Source organism: Typopeltis vanoorti, chromosome 14, assembly GCF_054136105.1.
Source record: "Typopeltis vanoorti isolate ZY-2024b chromosome 14, IOZ_Tvanoo_1.0, whole genome shotgun sequence".
Classification (NCBI taxonomy): Eukaryota; Metazoa; Arthropoda; class Arachnida; order Uropygi; family Thelyphonidae; genus Typopeltis; species Typopeltis vanoorti.
In genome coordinates, this window is record NC_143562.1 from 50779167 (window position 1) to 50799859 (window position 20693).

At 34.5% G+C, this 20693-nt stretch overlaps 1 protein-coding gene across 1 annotated transcript in view; it reads right to left on the reverse strand.

The window, feature by feature from the left end:
• LOC150099458 (uncharacterized) overlaps positions 1–5131 on the reverse strand; it is a 28367-nt gene extending 23236 nt beyond the window's left edge. Inside the window, exon 1 of the mRNA XM_090404364.1 lies at positions 5044–5131. Within this exon, the coding sequence (XP_090260490.1) occupies positions 5044–5131 (88 nt within the window). The remainder of the gene's footprint in view (positions 1–5043) is intronic.
• Between the last annotated feature and the right edge of the window lie 15562 nt (positions 5132–20693).

The window sequence follows — 20693 nt, forward strand, 5'->3', positions numbered from 1 at the left end:
AGAGTGAGGGTTCGATAGTAGTAGAAGTAGAGAGTTTAGTTTCACATCCAGTAACTGAATGTGAATCATATAAATTTTGGGGAGGGTCGCGACTTCCTCCAGCCACACCAGCGATTGTTATATTAGAATTAATACCACGTCCTGTGATTTCCTCATTTTCACCAGTCAAATCTACCTCTACAATGGTGGGTTGATGATTGAATATATTCCCATTACCATCAATAAACCGAATAACAGATGATCGCTATTAAAAAAAAATAAAGAAATAAAGAAATTACTTTCTAGATTTCAGAAATATCGTTTAGAAATAAAAACTCAAGGTGATTTTAGCAATTTCAATACTACATAAGAGTTTCACTAACATACTTTTACTAAGCATCACCCCTCAAAAATTTTCCCCCAAAAAAATCCTAATAACCAAAAAATAAATTAAATGTTACTCATCATAATTTCTTACCAATTTCGACACTATGTGATGGTTTCACTAATACAATATTAGTAAATAACTACACTCAATATCTTTTCCCAAACAAAAAAAAAAAAAAATATATATATATATATATATATATATATATAATGACTTATGGGATTTCACTTAACACAAAACAGATTGAATATCATGAACATGATTATTCGTTTTCCATTGCAAAAATCACCTTATAACATTATATACAAAAATCGCTAATATAGTCACTAAAATTCACATGACATTGCTATAAAATAACAAAATTAACTTACCTTTTCTCCAGGAAAACTCATTTTGAAACTATAATAATCTTCTGAATGCATACAAATTTACCAATACTAGAAACTCAAACAAATGAAACGTGCGACCCTTGAGTCTATTTATAAAAAAATTAGAACCAATGGAAAACGAATAATCACATCATGTGACAATGAATAAATTAGTTCTCAACGATCACACAAGGTCAAATTATGAACCTTTGCTACCCATCAGAAAGTTGACTAATACACATCCCTTAGAAAAATTTTACCTTTGAAGTAACCATTATCTATACGGGTAAGAAAAGAACGATGACCGACTGATCGGAAATGAGTCACTCAGTTATCTACAAACAAGGTTAATGAAAATTAATACCGTGGGAAAAAAAAATTCGGAAATAAATTCTACTTACAGAAATAGGTTTAGAGCACAAGGAATCGAAGGTAAAATTAATAGTTATATTGGTAATTTCCCAACTGAAACCAAGAGTTCGAAACAAAACACACGATTTCTCACCTAGGTACAACAAAAGGCGACCGGATAAGATAGATACCTTAAAGGTAAGACTTAATGAGAAATATACAGTGTTGGAAAATAAATTCTCATATACTTAATATATTTATTAATTCTGCTCAGTTATTCTGTTAGAATATGACCTGTAAAAGTAAAATACAGAAAATAACCTATCAATTTGAAAAAAAAAATAAATAAATAAAATTTCACTTGTCTGAATTCCATACTCTAACAGCAATCGGAATTCAAAACCAGAAGTAACACTTACCCTAAATAAAACAGCGCATAGATTTTCCCACCAAACATTCTGAAAAGAAATGTAAGTTTTTTTTTTTTTTTTTTCAAAGAAATGTTACGCTAAGAAAAACACTATTTGCATTGGTGATATATGTAAATTCAATTTCTATTTCTTGCATATTGCAATGTAAATAATATCTGTGAAATAAATATGTAAACTTAAAAGAACAAACAGTGTCTTTGATGTGTTATGTATGTATGTTTAAGTAAGAACACTTTTGAAATAACCGTGAATACACACACGATTTGTTTATTTATTTATTTATTTATTTATTGAACTTTAAGATCTTACTTTTAGACAAATCAAAATATCCGGATGAATTATGAATAAAATATGAACTTGATTAGAATATGAATATAGAAGAAAATACAGATGAGGTATGGGGAAAAAAAAGTATGTGTGTTTGAGTGACATCAGTATATAATTAAATTATTCAGAAAAACTCGAAACACGGACACCATCACAACTCTACTCTAAGAATTCCCACCTTTAACAGGAAAGAAAGAAATACCCCATAATGTATTGGAAATTAGTACATCCATCATTAGACAACCAAACAAAACATGACGACAATGACGGATGTGTGTCACCCTGGGAAAATTACAAGATATCTTATCTCAAAAACATCGCCCACAATTCCATAGCCAAACCAAAACACCACGTGATATTTCTGACAGAAGTGGGGCCCAGCGAAATTCCAAACTCAATAACAACAAATATTCGCGTCACGATTCCTTATCTTATCTTGATCTTGATCTTGTCAGAAGTGTCCACCAATGACAACACGATTACTTATACACTAATATATTTCCCTTTCCATTCAAAACAATAATGTCACTTATTTACAAATAACAAATGATGACATTTATTTACAAATAACAAATGACGTCACTTATCTACATCTGAAAACAACACACACCCACGACACGAATCCTTATCTCTACCATCACCCCTAATTCCATACGCGAACCAAAACACAAGAACTGAAGCCAGTGACACATATGCCCACAGGGAAATTCCAATTATTCCACATCCATGAAGCCACGCACACTGGAAGCATTTGGTTTAAAGTGTCCCACCAATCACAACACGAATCCTTATCTCTATCATCACCCATAATTCCATAGGCGAACCAAAAAAATCATCCCTAATTCCATACGCGAACCAAAACACAAGAACTGAAGCCATTCACACAGTTGCCCACAGGGAAATTCCTAACATTCCAAACTCATGACGTCACTCACAATGACGTCAGGAAGCCACGCACACAGGAAGCATTTGGTCAGAAGAGCCTCCCCTACTAGGAGCTGAAGCCATTGACACATATGCCCTCAGAGAAAAGCCACGCCCACCGGAAGCATTTTTTCAGAACCGCCTCCTGTACTACTGATATGCAAACCAACATAAGGAAGCCCAGTTTGTGCAATATTCACATCAAACCATAAAAACAAATTCTAAAAAAGAAATCGTCAATCGAAATAAATTATGACCCTCCAAATATTTACTATTGTTTCCGTTGTCCATCTGCTTAAAATATTTATCCTTGCATTACTTATACATGTAATATTTTACTATTTAAATACTTAAGCTGAATTAATGTGAAGAAAAAAACAGAAATATTTTCTGCTGTTTTATAGATTTTAAGCAAGCATTTGGCTCAGCATACAGAAATATATTGCTTAAAATATTAGAACAAAAAATAAGAGAGGTAAAAATACTCTGTCATCCTTAAGTACTATACAGATACTATTTAACAATAAAATTTGGAGACGTTGAAACTTTTAAAACAAATGTTAAGAGAGGTGTCATGTAGGGATGTCCGATTTCACCATATTTCTTTAACTTGTGCCTTGAAGAATTTTAAAAGAGCCTATTCCAGAAAACATGGGAATAACTCTGAATGAACAAAATTTGCATCAAATAGAATATGGACATGTACAGAATACCTATTCAAATGTTTCCTCAAATTCTTCCAAACGGAACAGCAAAAGGAAAGATACTACCGGAAAGATCTAGAAGGAAATGAAGTGGTCTGAACTCTTACAGAAATTTAAACAACTTGACTGCTAACAGATTGAGTTGGAAAGATATTTTTCATGGTTTCCTCAACGCGCCTTAAAGGGATGAGGATGATGAATACTTAAATATTCATTCACTATTTTCAACAATTGTCAATTATATAATGTGAATTATCTCTAAGTACTCTTACACAATCGTTTAAAATACCCAAGCAGAAATTATCTTCATATCAATTTGAATTGCCAATTTCTAAACAAATCGGAAACTGAAAGGTTTATTTAACTTTGAATTATTTTTTCCCATTAGCCAGCATCTCTTTGCCGTGTCACGAAATCACAGAGTGTCCATACATTCTGTGATTTCCTATCGACCTAAAATAATCATATCTGTCAATACTTTCCTGTTCAAATATAAGCAGTCGTTACTAATAATATTTCAAAGTAAAAAAAAAAAAAAATACCTTCTATCCTTGAAAAAATCTATATTCTATAATATCAATATAATTATTCAGTGCCTGGACTGTTTTGCCACGGCGTGATATATTAAAAATAAATAAATAAATAAAACAAGTTCCCTGAGAATCTATTGTTTTCGATGGATTTTTCTTCTATATTATTTTCTTTCGTAAATGCATTCTAGTAACAAACAGGTATAACGTTTGACGAAAACTAATGGAAGGTATTAAATTCCAGAGCTCTATATCCATCTCTGGTGAGGGACTAGGATATCAATGATAAATTGAAATGTTAGAAGTCACAAGTTATAAACGAAATTATGTAGTGAACATTAAGTTAATATTGCCATACGTTGGTTTACATACGTATCACAAGATTAAAAAAAAATGCATTTTTTAAAGAATGATAGTTTAGACTCTCAACTATTTCTAAACTAAAAATAGTCCTACATTCCTCTAAACTTTAGAGGAATGTAGGACTATTTCAAAACTATTTTATCCGCTATAAATGGCTCTAAATAATATTTTTCTAACTTCCACAGATACGTTTCATAAAAATTGATGTATAATACATTTGTTTCCTATAGTAATTTAGTTAAAATCCCCTTAAGCAAAAATTAAAACTTATAATTAGCAAACTGCAGTTAGATGTGATAAATACACTTATACCCTGGTTGACATATTAAGAACTGTATTTTATCGGCGATCGTTAATATAAATACTTTGTTCTGAATGCCTTTGGGAAATTAATAGAATTAGCAGATGGCAATAAATTTCGAGTCATATTAAGACAATGAAACATTGAGAAAACCTAAGCAAAACTGTAGAAAGCATACCAATATTTATTATAACAACTGTATAATTAAATTATGATTTATATTTACTAATCCATGCATTTTAGTCCCAAGACGTAAATTTTATAATGAAATTTACGACCGTTTAAAATAAACTTAGAGCGTAATGATTTTTGCACAAAATAAATATATGCATGAATACTTTGATTCTCACGTGGACTAATTATTTAATGCAACTTACCGCATAAACTTTTTTCCAGTGAACTTTTATCTCCTACAGATATCCATACCAAAACAGTGAAAAGCAGAAACAAAACTCCCACTTTCATTGTATTCTGTGTACTGATTAAGTATCCCAAAATTGGAACTCAATTTATAAATTAATTTACTATAGAATTTAGATTCAATGAAAAACATTCACAAAGCAAAGGAGACAGTTATCGAAGCTACCTGAAACTTATCACTGGATCGCAATAGATATTAATTGTCACTTAGCGCAAAGAAGGGATCAAGTAACACCGTTCTAATAAACTTAGCAGTGTACACGTAGGATCACCTCCATGCGTATAGAAAGTAAGCCAGATTTGACGCTGTGATTTCACGCGGATGTTATATTTATCATTTAAAGGATGTGTAGAGAGGCTAAAAAATCTCTCGACACATTATCAAGAAATGAGAACTGTAGTATTAATTGTAAACATTTTTTTCAGATATTAAGAAAGCAGAAGTATGTAAAAATTAGTTGAGTGGTTGCCATCCTTGGAAAATCCTCCATCTCCTAACCTTCAGCTTAATTAATTTTGTTTTAGTGCTCTGTGCTCATTGTGGATCTGTGCATCAAATCAGAAAATGTCATATTTGGTAAATAGTAGACACAGCCTTCAAATATTTCTGTGTGTGTCTTGCTCTAATTATATAAAGAAACGTGTGTATCAGTCAGGTTAGTTATTAAGTGAACTGTGTGATAGGCTGTAATGAATACAATGAGTTGTTGTGCGAGAGGCACTGTGATCAATTACTTTAAATGAATTTTTGATTCTAATCAAACATTTATTCAAAAAAAATTGCCGATGGCTGGATTAGGTGAAAGTGATGTTTTGTTGTCGGTAATGTTTTTTTATTTTTTTTATTTTTTTATCGGCTTTCATAATCTGCCCTGGTTGGCACAATAATTAACATGTCCGTCATCTTCCGTGGGTGAGAGTGACAGGGGGAAAAAAGGATTATCCTCTATTTCCATGTGTTTAATTGCACGCAATTATTTTAATGTTATTTTACTGATGATGTCAGGTATTATGTAAAGATGTCATATTCTATTTAAGCTTGCACACAAAGGCAAAAAATGTTACATGTATTGTGTGCTGGAGATATTTATGGATTATTACTGTTTCTCCTGATTCCTCATAAAAACGAATTGCAACCCTGACCCGGAGTGTCGCATTGCTTCAGCAGTGTTAACAGAATCATACTACGTGACATTATGCTACTTGTAAGCGGTGTATAATGAACAGATGCAAATTTTAGTTTTACGTTGAATATTTTATGTGCCATACTATATTGCATATCACGAAAAAATTCAAATTACAATACTGTATGTGATTTATGTAAAATATCAAAACAGCTATGGTTGACTTTCTGAAAACAAAGAAAAATAGCGAGAAGTTTACATGAATCTTAAATTACATGAATTAATATCTGATCCATAACGCAATACTATTCCTTTTAGACATTATTCAACGAACTTACAATGAAAAGAGTAAGTTTACTTATCTATGTAGCCGTTTTGATATGGATGACAGAAAGAAGCAAATCTGTGATAAAATTGCATTGCAGTAAGCGCATGGTTTTTATAATTAGAATTTTTCTTTGGAAGTTGGATTTTTCTTCTTCGTAGTATTTAAGTAACTAATACATTCAGCCACTTTCTCTACCATTCTTCGTCTCTCTCTCTCTCTCTCTCTCTCTCTCTCTCTATGAAGTAAACTTGTTATCTAATAAGTGTGTGTACGTGTTTGTGTGTGATACTTTGCAGTATTTTGAATAGCGAATTCGCTATTCGCTATTCAAAATATTCGCTAACTTTATACATTTCTTTGCAAGTTTGAAAATTCTTATAAATTTTACGTAAAAATTATTCTTATAATTCAGTTTGTCCGTTTCATTATGTAGCTTGTTCAAGTCTCTCCCAGTAACTTTTTCTGTCTCGTAACTTATATAACTGTAGTTTTTACCTCATAAACGTGACAGCTTATGTCAGATAGAAATATGATTCGAGAGTGTGTTTTTATTAGCTTCTACATCTGCAACGTGTCAATTTTCTTCTTTAGATCTTCTTTAAAAGCAATCTATATGAGGTACGATCACCAGTTTTTTTTTTAATGGAATAAATCCTGGTATCTGTTACCACTGTCTCAGCATATTAAATGATGTTATGCAAGACACTTGAATTTTTGCATTCTACAGTTGCTGCCTTTAAGATTTTTAAAGACGTTACAAGGACTCTCTGTAATGAACTGAAATATCAAGCCAAATTGTTTTACTGGTACCTTATTTTATGACAAATTTAAAATACAAAAGTAAAAAATTTAGATGAATTTAATGTAACATTTTTATTGTAGTAATCCGAAAAAAATAGGAATGGAAGAAGGTAGTTTATTGATTTTAGATTTACCCAGAATTAATAAAAATTATTGAATACTTCTGTAGAAAGGTACTATTTCTTGAAATAATTTTTCCTTGTTATTATTTCAGAGGAAGACTTCGTAAAATGTTGTATGAATTATATTGCTAACAATAGTAAACATGTAAGCATTGTTTTTATTATTATTCTGAAATTGCATTAAATATTATCTATCAAATAGGCCAATGCATATATGTTTTAAATTAGTTTCATTACAATTGCAACTTTTGTTGTAATTCTAATGGAATGTCAGAAAATGTAATAATAATATCGTAACTGTGTTAGAGGAGTGCCCTGCTAAGATGAGTTTTTGGTGGGGATTATTACGAAGATCTCCATTGATGTCTTCGTAATAATCCCCACCAAAAACTCATCGTAGCAGGGCACTCCTCTAACAGAGTTCCTGGAGTGCTTCCACAATCTTCAGTACTTAATCTAACACATACGTAGCCCAACATCCATAATACGTCATTTTTTCACCCACCAATACACTATATAATTACAATATACACGCGCTACTGCCAAAAAAATATTCTTGTCTGAAAGTCACATATGCGAGATCAAAAATCTGCATTTCCCGTAGAAAAAACATGGTGTTACTAAGAAATTTGTTTTGATAATTTTTGCGTATAATCAAAATCACTGTGCAAATTCATCATCGAAGCAAATTCCCTACTTGGAAAGAGCTCAATGGATACTCCCATGAGCAAGATACATCGAGCCATGTAACGAATCACCTGTTTGTAGCCTGTATAAATTGGAGAAATATGATGCCTCAAGTCAGGACAACTGAGTCCTGGCGAATTGGCTGCGAGAAGGGAACTGACTGAGTTTGAAAGAGGCTTTGTGATAGGATGCCATGTAGCAACCCATCTGTTCGGGAAATTGTTGACAAATTTGACCTTCTCAAGTAACAATCAGTGATACATACTGAGATGAAAGCGCAGGGAGTCAACTGCAAGTACTAGCCGCATTAGACGGCAGACCACACACACCAAACATGACAATAGGGTTCTACAAAGGATAATATGTAAAAACCGCCATTCGTCAGCCGACACCTTTAATGCGGAGTTCCGAATCGACTGGAACACGAATCTACACAAAAAATCATTTAGAACCAACGCTCACAACTGCGTTTCCATGGTAGGACAGCAAAATGCTGGCCTCACATTACCCGAACTAACATGCAGCATCATCTTCAGTGGTGCAAAGGGCAGGTACAGATAGACATAAAGGCCTTGAAGAACAAGAACTGTGTCATGGAGCGACGATCCACCCTTCACCCTCTTCTGCAGATGGACGGATGTATGCGTGGTGGATGCCCTGTGAACATCTTGATGGCTGTCGTATGCTTGTGGAAAGTATGCTCCTTAGGATTGCTTAAGTCATCGCGGCAAAAGGAGGTCCTACATGTTATTAAGGTGGGCACAATGACTGTTATACCATCCTCACATTATGGTGTCCGTTGATTTCTTTCCAAGCAGTGCATATTCGTTAAGTTCTTTTGAAGGAACATATTTCAAAATATTTTAGGTTAATATTACTGATGTTTTCATAGAATCGCTCGATCAGTAAAATTTCTATTCTTAATGCTTTTATATGGTTGTGATACAAAAATAATCCGTAAACCTCATTTCCATTTTCTTTTATTTTTTGTTTTTTATTCATTCTTTATGTTGTGCTGAAAGTTAATGAGACTTTCTAAAAGTGTTTCTCTCTCTCTCTCTCTCTCTATTATATATATATATATATATATATATATATATATATATATATATATATATATATATATATATATATATATATATATATATATATATATATATATATATATATATATATATATAGTAGTAGTAGTAGTAGTAGTCAAAATTGGTCAAAATCCTTGGCTAACGCAAAACATAATCCTAGATATACACAGAAAGGACATTCTATGGAAACAAATTCTGTGGAAAACGTAGTTTTAAATCAGAATATAATATAACAAAGAATCGACTTACAACGCAAATAAGAAATGCGAAAAGAAACTACTACAGAGATAAATTAACTTCCGCACATTACAACATGAAACAAACCTGGTATTTCATCAACGAGATGCTAGTTTGTGCTTCCAATTCCACCACCTCTGAAACCATAAAACATAGCTTCATGAAAGACGCAAACTCTATACAACAACTAGGAATGACTTTAACCAATACTTTGCAGCCTCCATCCAAGAACTGCACAGAAATATTCCTCCAATCACAAAAGGTGATCTTCCACTTGGACCACAATCAAAACAGACATGATGGTTGCCAACCATAAAAGAAGCAGAACTTCTCTCTGTAATACATTAAATCAAAACAAACGAAGGCCCAGGAATCGATGGTATAAGACCTAATGATGTCAAACAACACGAAAGTAGCCTGGCCCTATCCAACTAATATTAATATTTAAAACCTGACAAATACCAAGTATGTTAAAGACTGCCATAATCACACCCATATACAAACATGGAAGAAGGAATTTAATCAGTAATTACAGACCCATAGTAACATTACTGGTTATCACTCGAATTATGGAGCCGATGGTACTAAGGAAACTTGCAACATATACAGAGAACTTTTATTATCCCCAAAGTACAATACGGTTTTCAGAAAAATAAAGGATCAACATCTCTCTTGAAAGATTTAACGGACGTGATTAGCACCCCTTTGATAAAAACAAAACTGTCATGATAGTCTTTATCGATATGACTAAAGCATTTAAAACACTCACACATGAAAACATTATTAGAAAGGGTATGGCATGTTGGAATATATGGGCCTCTGCACAGGTGGTGTATAAACTACCTTAAAAAATAGAAAACATGTAACACATATCGGGTCAAACCGCATTATAGAGCTACCACTAACCTGTGGAGTACCACAGAGAGCTGTTCTCTCCCCAACTCTATTCAATATTTTTATACACGATACTAACCAGCTGCCTCTGAAAGGCAAGATCTTCCAATACGCAGACGATACAGCTGTAATATCCAACCATAATGATGCAAGCATAGTCCAAACAAATATGCAGCATGACATAAATCTTCTCATTGACTGGCTCACCAAAACCTCCACACACCTAAACTCAGATAAGACAAAATTAATGATATTCAGAAATCCACTGACTCGACCAGTTAATAACAAATATATAATCATCCAGCATCCAGCCTCCAATATAAAAAATACACAGAACAGTAAAACCTCTACCATCACTCAGGTTGAAACAATACGATACCTTGAAATTTACTTCGATGCAGATATGAATTGGAATAGCCACATAAATCATCTATAAAACAAACCTCCGAACAATTACTGGCAAACTCTACAGGTTAAAAGACATAGTTTCCACACTCCTGAAAACACTAATATACAAAGCACTATGCCAAAATATACTAAGATAAGCTATAACAACATATGCTTTCTGTGCACCCTCAAACTAAATAGATTAATGTCATTACAGAATAAAATGATAAAACTTGAGAACAAAGAGACAATACCGACTTCATATACACTGCAGTGTAAGAATACAAAATATTAACAGCAAAACACTTATGTCACTATGCAGCTATGCTAAAACTTTATTTCGATGCCAAGTACAGGGGTGCTAGAAATACACACTGTATAACAGGCCCTCAGACAACAAATTATATCACATAATAATATAATAATCATTACGGATCAGCCATTTGAAACTTTTACATCCCAGATATGCTAAATAAACTACCATACAAACTGAATGAAGCAAAATATATTAGTTCAGGCTTTCCAGTTCAGCCCCGCATCACGACATTCCAAATTATGATTGTGTGTGTGTGTGTGTGTGTGTGTGTGTGTGTGTGTGTGTGTGTGTGTGTGTGTGTGTGTGTGTGTGTGTGTGTGTGTGTGTGTGTGTGTGTGTGTGTGTGTGTGTGTGTGTGTGTGTGTGTGTGTGTGTGTGTGTGTGTGTGTGTGTGTGTGTGTGTGTGTGTGTGTGTGTGTGTGTGTGTGTGTGTGTGTGTGTGTGTGTGTGTGTGTGTGTGTGTGTGTGTGTGTGTGTGTGTGTGTGTGTGTGTGTGTGTGTGTGTGAATTTCTATGGCTGTAGTGAATATCAGCCCTATTGAACATTGGCCTACTTCCAACACAGCAATCGAACCAATCAACAATAACTAACCGGTATCATTCTCAGATAAGCTGAATAAAAAAATACGAGGATGCAAGCAGAGACATTACATCTCTACCGAGATCAGCAAAAGAGGTAATCTATATATTACATTTAAATGTTGTAATCACACAGCTTAAATACATTAAAGAAAAATTGTTAATATGTATAACTTATTGTTATTACATAAATGCTGTAAACATGCAATGTTATTCAACTGAAACTATAAATTACCAAATGTTGTCACAGAGAGCGGGATTTTTCTCCTGGAAACTCGTGTTTTTCATCCCGTAAACTCAAGAAAATCGACCATAGAACCCACACTATTTCAGACATTAAATTTATTGTGTTATGATCAGGGACCACGGGATGGTGGCACGTTGAGCTGCCTCTTCACTGAATGCCACTTAATTAGTGATAGCTTTGGGCCAGCTATCTCTGATTGGATACCAGTTGAGATTGACCTGCCCACTCAGTCTCCATAAGTTAGATGGGGCTAAAACAGCTTAGCCTGCTCATTATACATAAAAAAAGGCGTTAGCTGGGTTTTTTTTTTTACAATACAAGAAAAAGAAATTTCATTAGTTACCATAATTTTCTTCTTTTTTTTATTTTTTAGGAAGACATCCCTAAGTTGCTGAACAAATCAAGGCAGTGTAAGAAAATGTATTCCATAATAGGTCTCTGCAAAATAACACCCAAAATTGAAACGCAAGAAAAGAAAAATCAGTGCAATGAGAAAAAAATAATTACAAAACTGTGTGATCAACAAAGTATCGATCAAGTTGATGTAAAGAAACAATTGAAGAGAGGAACACTGACTAGAAAGTATAAACCTCGTATTCTAAGGAAATGGAAGAGTAATAAAATGAAAACGGAAATGTCTCATTTTAAAAGGCGTTTCAGGCTTCGATTTAAAAATAGAAGAATGTGATAAATTCCATCATAGAGAATTTATAGCAAATAAGTAATATTACCCACCCATATAGCACTACTTGTTCTAGTAAACAATATTCCCATGTATTGATTCCCTTATCTAAATAAAATGACAATCATTATTTCTCCGAAATTCTGGAAGCTTAATGAAATATGAAGAAATTAAAAGTGTTCAAATTATCGAACGGTATTATTTTCATTATGTTGTAAATTGTTAGCCCGTTACAATATCCTGAAGAATTGCAAGTGACAACCAGAATTTTGATGGGTGTATAAACTACAAGCTAATTTAGGGAAATAGTCCGTATTATGAGAGGTCTAGTGCATCTGACTGCAGAAGTAATTAAACATTTGCAACTTACAGCACTATTCAGAATAATTGTTGAAAAATAATACTGCCAGTAAAATAAAAAAAGGTGACAGTGAATAAACAAAATCTTCACTACTTTAATCTCTAAACAAGAAATTCGCTCGTATAATACTTAGAAATATATAAAAAAATTCAATTAGGTAAATCCTTTTATTCCATTATAAGGAGAAAGGAGTCCACTTTTAGTTGTTTTGTTGTTTCAGCTCTAAGTTTTGGAAACTGAGTATACAGTTCAATCTCTGTCAGTAGCTAATTTTAAGCACCATCCAGTGAAGAGACTACAAACAAGTGCCGCCATATCGTAGTCCCAACTCTAGCAGAATATGTTATTGTCTGAAATAGTGTGGCTTATACGTTCGTTTTCTTGAGTTTACTTGATGAAAACCCACGTTTCTCAGAGAATGGTAATATCCCCTGAGAGATATCACTGTGTTACAATATTTAGCAATTGTTCATTTCTGTTTATAAGTAATTTCTGGTTCTAGTGATTACATATGTGTCTCTGGTTTATATCCTTCTTTCTTACATTTCATTATTGCTTCAGTACACTCATCCGAACATCTTATTTCCCATTTCGACTCCCTGTTACGTTTTTGGTTTGTGTTGCTGAATTTGTCAATATGATTTCGAAGTTGTTCCTCCATTATGTTTCTACACCATCACTTATTTCTATTTTAAATAGAAATAATTAATACTTTCATCATCTAAACTTGAACTCTAAAAGATTCTCCGATATTTTCTTGCTTTGACTAATCTTCAATTATCTAGGGTAGGGATTCTTAACCTACGGTACGTGTACCACTTGTGGTATGTGAGCCACTGCCTTGTGGTACGAAAACAGATTTGCTTACTGGTACATCTAATATCTTGAATTAAATATAGTGGTACGACACTGTAAAAGGTTGGGAACTCCTGATCTTGGGTATTTGTGATTTATCTTATAAAAGAAAATGCTCTATGATTCTATTTTTTCCCATCTGAATACTTTGCTCTTTACACTAAATTTACACTCTTCCCCTCTGAATACTAGTATCATATTAGCTGTTAGCACCATGTTTATTATGTTAGCTGTTGCATCTATAGCGTTACGATGCACGAAGAATGATAGTTCTAAGTTCGATTGTCATGACTAGAGGAATTTTTTGGAGTTTTTCTGCCAACACTTGCTGAGTTAGTCGACTCGGCAATGAGCAAATAGGGATTTTCTACCAGCCAAATCGAGAAGAAACGCGATATTAGCCGTGCAAGAAATGGACTGTGCAATTACACGCAATTACAGACAATAATACAAGTGTTAGGATTCACAACCAGCAGATTCAGCCACTTGTCTGCCATATTTACTAGAGTATTTGTAAAACAAATACTTTACAACAAATACAACTTTCTCTTCATATTTGTAACAAATCTGAAGAGAAAGCGTCATTATCTTCTTATCTTTCTTTTGCTAGTGTATAGACACTAACAATTGTCAGAGAGCTAAGATTTACTTAAGAGCTTACCTCTAAAAAAATTCTTTTGGTGCCATATGGGAACAAAAAAATAAGGCATTAGCTGATTTATTATTATTATTATTATTATTATTATTATTATTATTATTATTATTATTATTATTATTATTATTATTATTATTATTATTATTTAATTTAAGAATAAGAATCATTACTCTTTTTGCTCTTTCTTTGGTATTTCACTTCACTACAGATATTCAGATGATGTAATCATCTCTCAGGGGATCCTGTAACCACTAGAGAGTACTTCCCCCTGGCGTCGGATGTGGATTTCAGCAGATATGCTGGGGTGGTATATTGAATATGTGCCCTGCAAGAACCAAGATTGTTATTAATGGCCTGCTTCATGCCTACAGTAACAACCTAATTAACTTGTGAATTGATTGGTTTACGACATCTGCAAGGTCTAACTCCCAATGATCCCGTTTCTGCAAAATGACTAATCATTTTCGCAATGCACATAGAAATAGTAGACCTCGTCGACATTTGGTCGGGCGACGAAATTCACAGACTGCAGAAACAGCATTACTGTTATTTAGGTAGTACACCTAGATAATCAAAGAATGTTGGGGAAAGATTAGTGCCATCACTATGGACGGTATTAATAACCAGAAATTAGGGGAAAATTCCGTGTGCATCTTTTAAAACTCTAAGGGTATCTGCGGAATTGCGTGATATGCAAATCCCATACACTTGGTGTTTACAACGCCACTAGTGGTGAATTTTGAAACTACTTTATTTTTTTTCTAAGCTGTCGCGTCCGTATGACACACAATATATTCCTGCAAAGTTTCGCGGTTTCAATCATCGGATGGCGCTCCACAAGCCTCAAACAAGGATATTTTAAGTTTGATCTTCCTATACTTCACATGATGATAGTATTCATGGCCTGCTTGAGTTATTGCGATCCCCCAAATACAAAATAGGGCTATTATTAAAAGGTGATAGTATAAGGAATTTATACATATGCCTTGAGCAAATATTGAATTTAGCCATAGTTGGACATCCACCTGAGTTTATGAACATTTAAAGAAATGTGTTCATGAGGTGGAAGAGGTCCTTGGAAGGTAAGAGGCGAGGAAATATAGAATGAATGATTCAACAAGCCAAGGTGAAGACAGCAGGAAAGAGAGCATATAAGCGATGGTTAAGCAGAAACTCCTTTCAGGACGGAGAAGAATACAAAAGTAAATAAAAGGCATGTGAAAAGAATAGTAATTAAGGCTAAAGTCCAACTGTCGGAAGAAAGGGACAGTGAAATCGAACACTTAGTGGAATATAATCTCTATTCAGAGGTTTGGCTATATGTGCTACAGCTTTGAATAGATTCGTTATATGAAGATAGGGGCGACTATCAAAGAGATGGCTATTAGGAAAAAGATATTTCAGATAATATTAGAGGAAAGAGATGTAGTCTGTTCAAGAATTAAAGAAAGAAAATGTAACTGGCCCTGGTGAAATGTTAATATACATATTCAAATGCGGTAGTACGAGAATACTACAGAGTCTGGCAATGATATTGAACAAAGCAATTGCAGATGAGGGTATCCCTTAAGAGAACTTGTCATGTATACTATGCATCCATAAGAAGGCAATAACGAAGACCACAGAAATTATACAAGATAAGTGCTGTGTATTCTGTTAGCGGGATATTTATTCTAATCATAAGGTACAGACCTAATTTAAGACAAATAAAAGAGGAAGATATTGCAAAATATACTCTCTTTACGACAGATATCACAAAATATTTGATAAGAATAAAGAAGTCCATTTAGTTTTATAGATCTGGAAAAAACTTATAATACTCTCCCAAGGGAGGCAATGTGGGCATTGAAGAGAGCAGGGATAGATAAAGGAACAGCAGCGAAATGGTGCAGAAGATGTACTAGATATCTTGGTCTACTATAATGATTGGTAATAAATTTCCAGAGGAGCCTACTGGTTGCAAGGGGTATCACGTTTTGATGTTGTGTCCTCAGTGTAGTTTAGGATTTACTTGGAGCATAAGAACACACAGTTCTGAGGAGTGGGGTACCTGTAGGAGACCAAGTCCTACATTCTCTTCTGTTCGTTAATGATCAGGTGATTCGCGCACAAGACAACGAGGATAACGAAGACTGCAGGAGAAAACGGTTGGATACGTATAAACCTTCGTGCCTCAACTGTTAAAATCTGTTAAAATCCAAGTATTTAATAGTTAGAGGTGATACTGCAAGTCCAGTGATAGATCTGTATTTAGATATGATAACTATAAAATCACTGGATGCCTTCAAACATCTTAGCTCTCTGATGGATAAGTCAGCCAGTGTGAAGTTGACAAACCGTTTCGATCAGGATAGGTACGCGCAGCTATTAGAGTCATGAATGGTATTTTATAGAGTCATAGGGGCTGAAAAGAAACTAAAAAGATGCTGCATCATATGATTATAGAGAGTATAATGATCTATGAATTCAGTGTAGGAACAGTCACTAATAGTCAGAGGAGACTTGTTGAAGCTGTGCAAATGGATTACATCAGAGAAGAAGTATAAGAGCGACCGTACAGATTATCTGAGTAATGCATATACTCGAATATAGATGAAAGTTGAACGTCTCATAGGGCACAGAGTAAATGGTTTGAAACAGTATGAATAGGTAGAGACTCCGATTATCCGTGAAATGGGAAAAAGTCGAAGATCGGGGCTACTTTGAAATGTACCATTGTGAGAGCAGTGGTGAAAAATGCCATCCGGGATGGGAACTGCAGGAATCATTCTGAGTGGAATCCAAGAAGAGAGGCAACTACTAACGAGTTGAGAAACGTGAAAGAAAAACAGGAAGCAATCATCTGTTCCTACGATTTTGTTCGTGTTATTTCTTTCTGTTTAAGCTTTTTCAAGTTATTGTTATTTGTGGAAAGTAGCTCAGTAGCATTGGCGTTTGTGTCCACAGCGCGGTATTAGTTTAAGTTCAATTCTAATCGCAGACTAGCGGAAGTTTTTTTAGCCTTTTTCATACTGTTCCCGAGTTAGTCGATCTCCAGAAACTCAGGTTTTCGTTTCTGTAAAATCAAGAAAGTCAACCATTGATCCAGCATTATTTTATTATGAAGAGGTTATGGATCGTATTATTGTTCTAGGGCTCAGGGATTACAAGGCAGTGGCACTTGTTTTCAGTCTTAAAATTAATGATAGTGTTGGATCAGCCAACTCTGATTGTCAACTGGTGAAGATTGAATTGCAACTCAGTCTCCAAACATTTGATGAGTTAAAGTGCCTTGAATACTCCCTACATGCAGAATAAAAGATATTAGCTGTTTTATTTTTTTTATTTTATTTTTTCATCTAACATCGTGGGAAACAACATCCCAGAAGATAATTTTGTGTTTATGTCTGTTTTTCTGTTACTTTTCCTGTTCATATCCTTTGCCATGACTTGTGCGAGTTATTTTCCGGAATGACAGTTTGATTTCTTCTATTCTAAGATACTGGAGTAAAAAATTCAAGCGGGTACAGTTACAAGCTGTCTTCAGCTTAGTTGGTCAATGCAGCTGACATCTTAAGCCGTAAACTTGCTTTTGTTATGGATTGCACAGCGTTTTACCTTTCAACTGCTGTTAGCAGTAATCTCTGCATATTAAGCTGATAAATAACGTTATAATGAAATCGACTGCAGCCACCCTTTTCTGAGCATGATAAGTGTACTCCTAAGCAGTCTTCATCTTTTCTTCTGTACTTAAGGAAACTTCTGAGTGGGGATGACATCGAAATCTCAACTTAGTTTCTCTGAGTTTTCCGCATAGAGATGAGAGTAGAATTGAAAATCAGATGAAAGGTGATTCTGCTTCAGAGGATGATACAAGGGTGGTCTGAAACGTTCCCGGCCAAACAATGAAAAAACTAATTTATAATTTCCAAATTATTTTTATTTTTCAACATAATCTCCCTTCTGAGAACCTGTGTAGCTCAGTGGATGTGGAGTTTACACACCACGGCGCTTGGCCGCACGAAGGAAGACTTGGTTTCGAATCTAGTCGGCGACTAGAGGAAATTTTTCTAAGCCTTTGTTTTTCGACCGGTTCCCGAGTTAGTCGATCTCTGGCACGGGCAAGCGGGCTTTTCCGTTTTTCATCCCGTAAACTCAAGAAAATCGACCGTAGAACCCACATTATTTCAGACATTAAATATATTGTGTTAGGGTTAGGCACCACTAGATGGCGGCACATTTGAGCCGTCTCTCTTCACTGTGTACCGCTTAATTAGTGATAGCCTTGGGCCATCTATCTCTGATTGGTAGCAGTGGAGATTGAACTGTCCACTCAGTCTCCAAAAGTTAGATAGGGCTCAATGGCCTCGCCTACTCCCGTATACGGGAATAAAAAGGCGTTAGCTGATTTTAGCTGATTCTGATCTCCCTTCTGACTAATACCAGCGATTTATTCTAGTGCCATTATCCTCTTCCTGTAGTGTTTCTCAGTAAGATATGCAAAATACCCCTCTACAGCTGCAATCACCTCTTGATTCGAAGAAAAATGCTGACCAGTGAGAAAGAGTTTTAGTTATGGGAAGATATAGAAGTCAGAGGGATCCAAATCTGAGGGATAGACGGATGTTCCAACAATTCGTAGTGCAGATCCCTTAATTTTCTCATTACCAAAATACCTTTGTGGGCAGGTTCATTGTCCTGATGAAAGATGATTTGTTTCTTCTGCAAACGGGTGTTTTCTCACTAATTATTTCCTCTAGTATGGTTAAAAGATCAGAATAATATTCCACGGTTATTGTTTTACCATTTTCAAGATAATTTATAAACAAAATGCCTTTAGCATCCCAGAACACCGATGCGATGACTTTCCTGTTGCTGGAACCGACATTGTCTTCTTTGGCTCTGAACAATGGCTTCTGTCTACTGTTTTAACTGCTATTTGGATTCTGGTGGGTAATGGTGAATCTAAGTCTCATCCAAAGTAATAAATCGACGCCCAAAATCATTTTTTTTCTTGTTAAAATGCTCCAAGCACTGTTCAGAGATTTTCATGTGAGTGCATTTTGATCTGTGCAGCATCCATCTTCCACAAAGATTTTTCATTTGCAATTCTTCATGCAAAATATATCCTACATGTTCTTTTGAAATGCCTATAGTCTCAGCAATTTCACCACCTTTGACTCATCGGTCATCCAATAGAATATCGTGCCCTTGATCAATGATTTCTGGTGTTGTTACACTTTTTGGATGTCCTTCACGTGAATCATCTTCAAGGCTGGTACGCCACGTTTAAACTCGGCAGCCCAGTTCTTAGTTGTGGAAAATGAAAGAGAAGCATGCGCATACACTTTTATGAACTTGTACAAAGAATTTGATAACCGCACAAAATTCAATTTTATCCATTTCAAGTGATACAGACAAGACATTTTCTTCAGACAACTGTATAAAACAAACTACATGATATAATGACTGGTAATTTCACATGGATGCTTATGACAGATGTACCAACTTAGAAAAAGAAATCTTGCCGATGGTGTTGCCATCTATGTCGAAGCCGAGATCTTCTCAAATCCTTGTATGTCGCTCATCCTTTCCCTTTGAACGACCTGAAAAAAATCAGCTACTGGCTTTTTATTCCCGTATATAAAAGCGAGGCCGCTTTAAGGCCTATCTAACTTTTGGAGACTGAGTGGGCAGTTCAATCTCCACTGGTACCAATCAGAGATAGATGGCCCAAGGCTATCACTAATTAAGCGGCACACAGTGAAGAGAGACGGCTCTACAGGTGTCGCCATCTCGTGGACCCTAACCCTAACACTACCTTTTGATAAATATTTTATTAATATACAGAATGTTTTGTGGAAATCCTGTATAACCAATATACCATTTAGGTGTCTTACCAAGTTTCTAAATAAAATTTAAAATTATTTTCTGTTATAATTCTATGTTATCTCTTAGTTATCAAAAAGAGGTTGCTGAGTGTCAATTTCGAGTTCTCAGTGATATGTGATATTTCAATGTGAACTTTTTTGTTAATTCTGTTATGGAAATTGTATCATGTATAAAAATATCTTAACAAAGAAATATTTACGCTAAGTACTGGTTTACAGTCATAATTACACATACCAGCCACTGGATTAGAAACCAGGATTTGATGAATGGCTTATGTGGGCTCGTCTTGCTGGAATCACGACTTTTGAAAACAACAGAATAGACTTCTTTCTCAAAAGGCCAGATATTCCAGGTGGTTATTCAGGAAAAACAATGC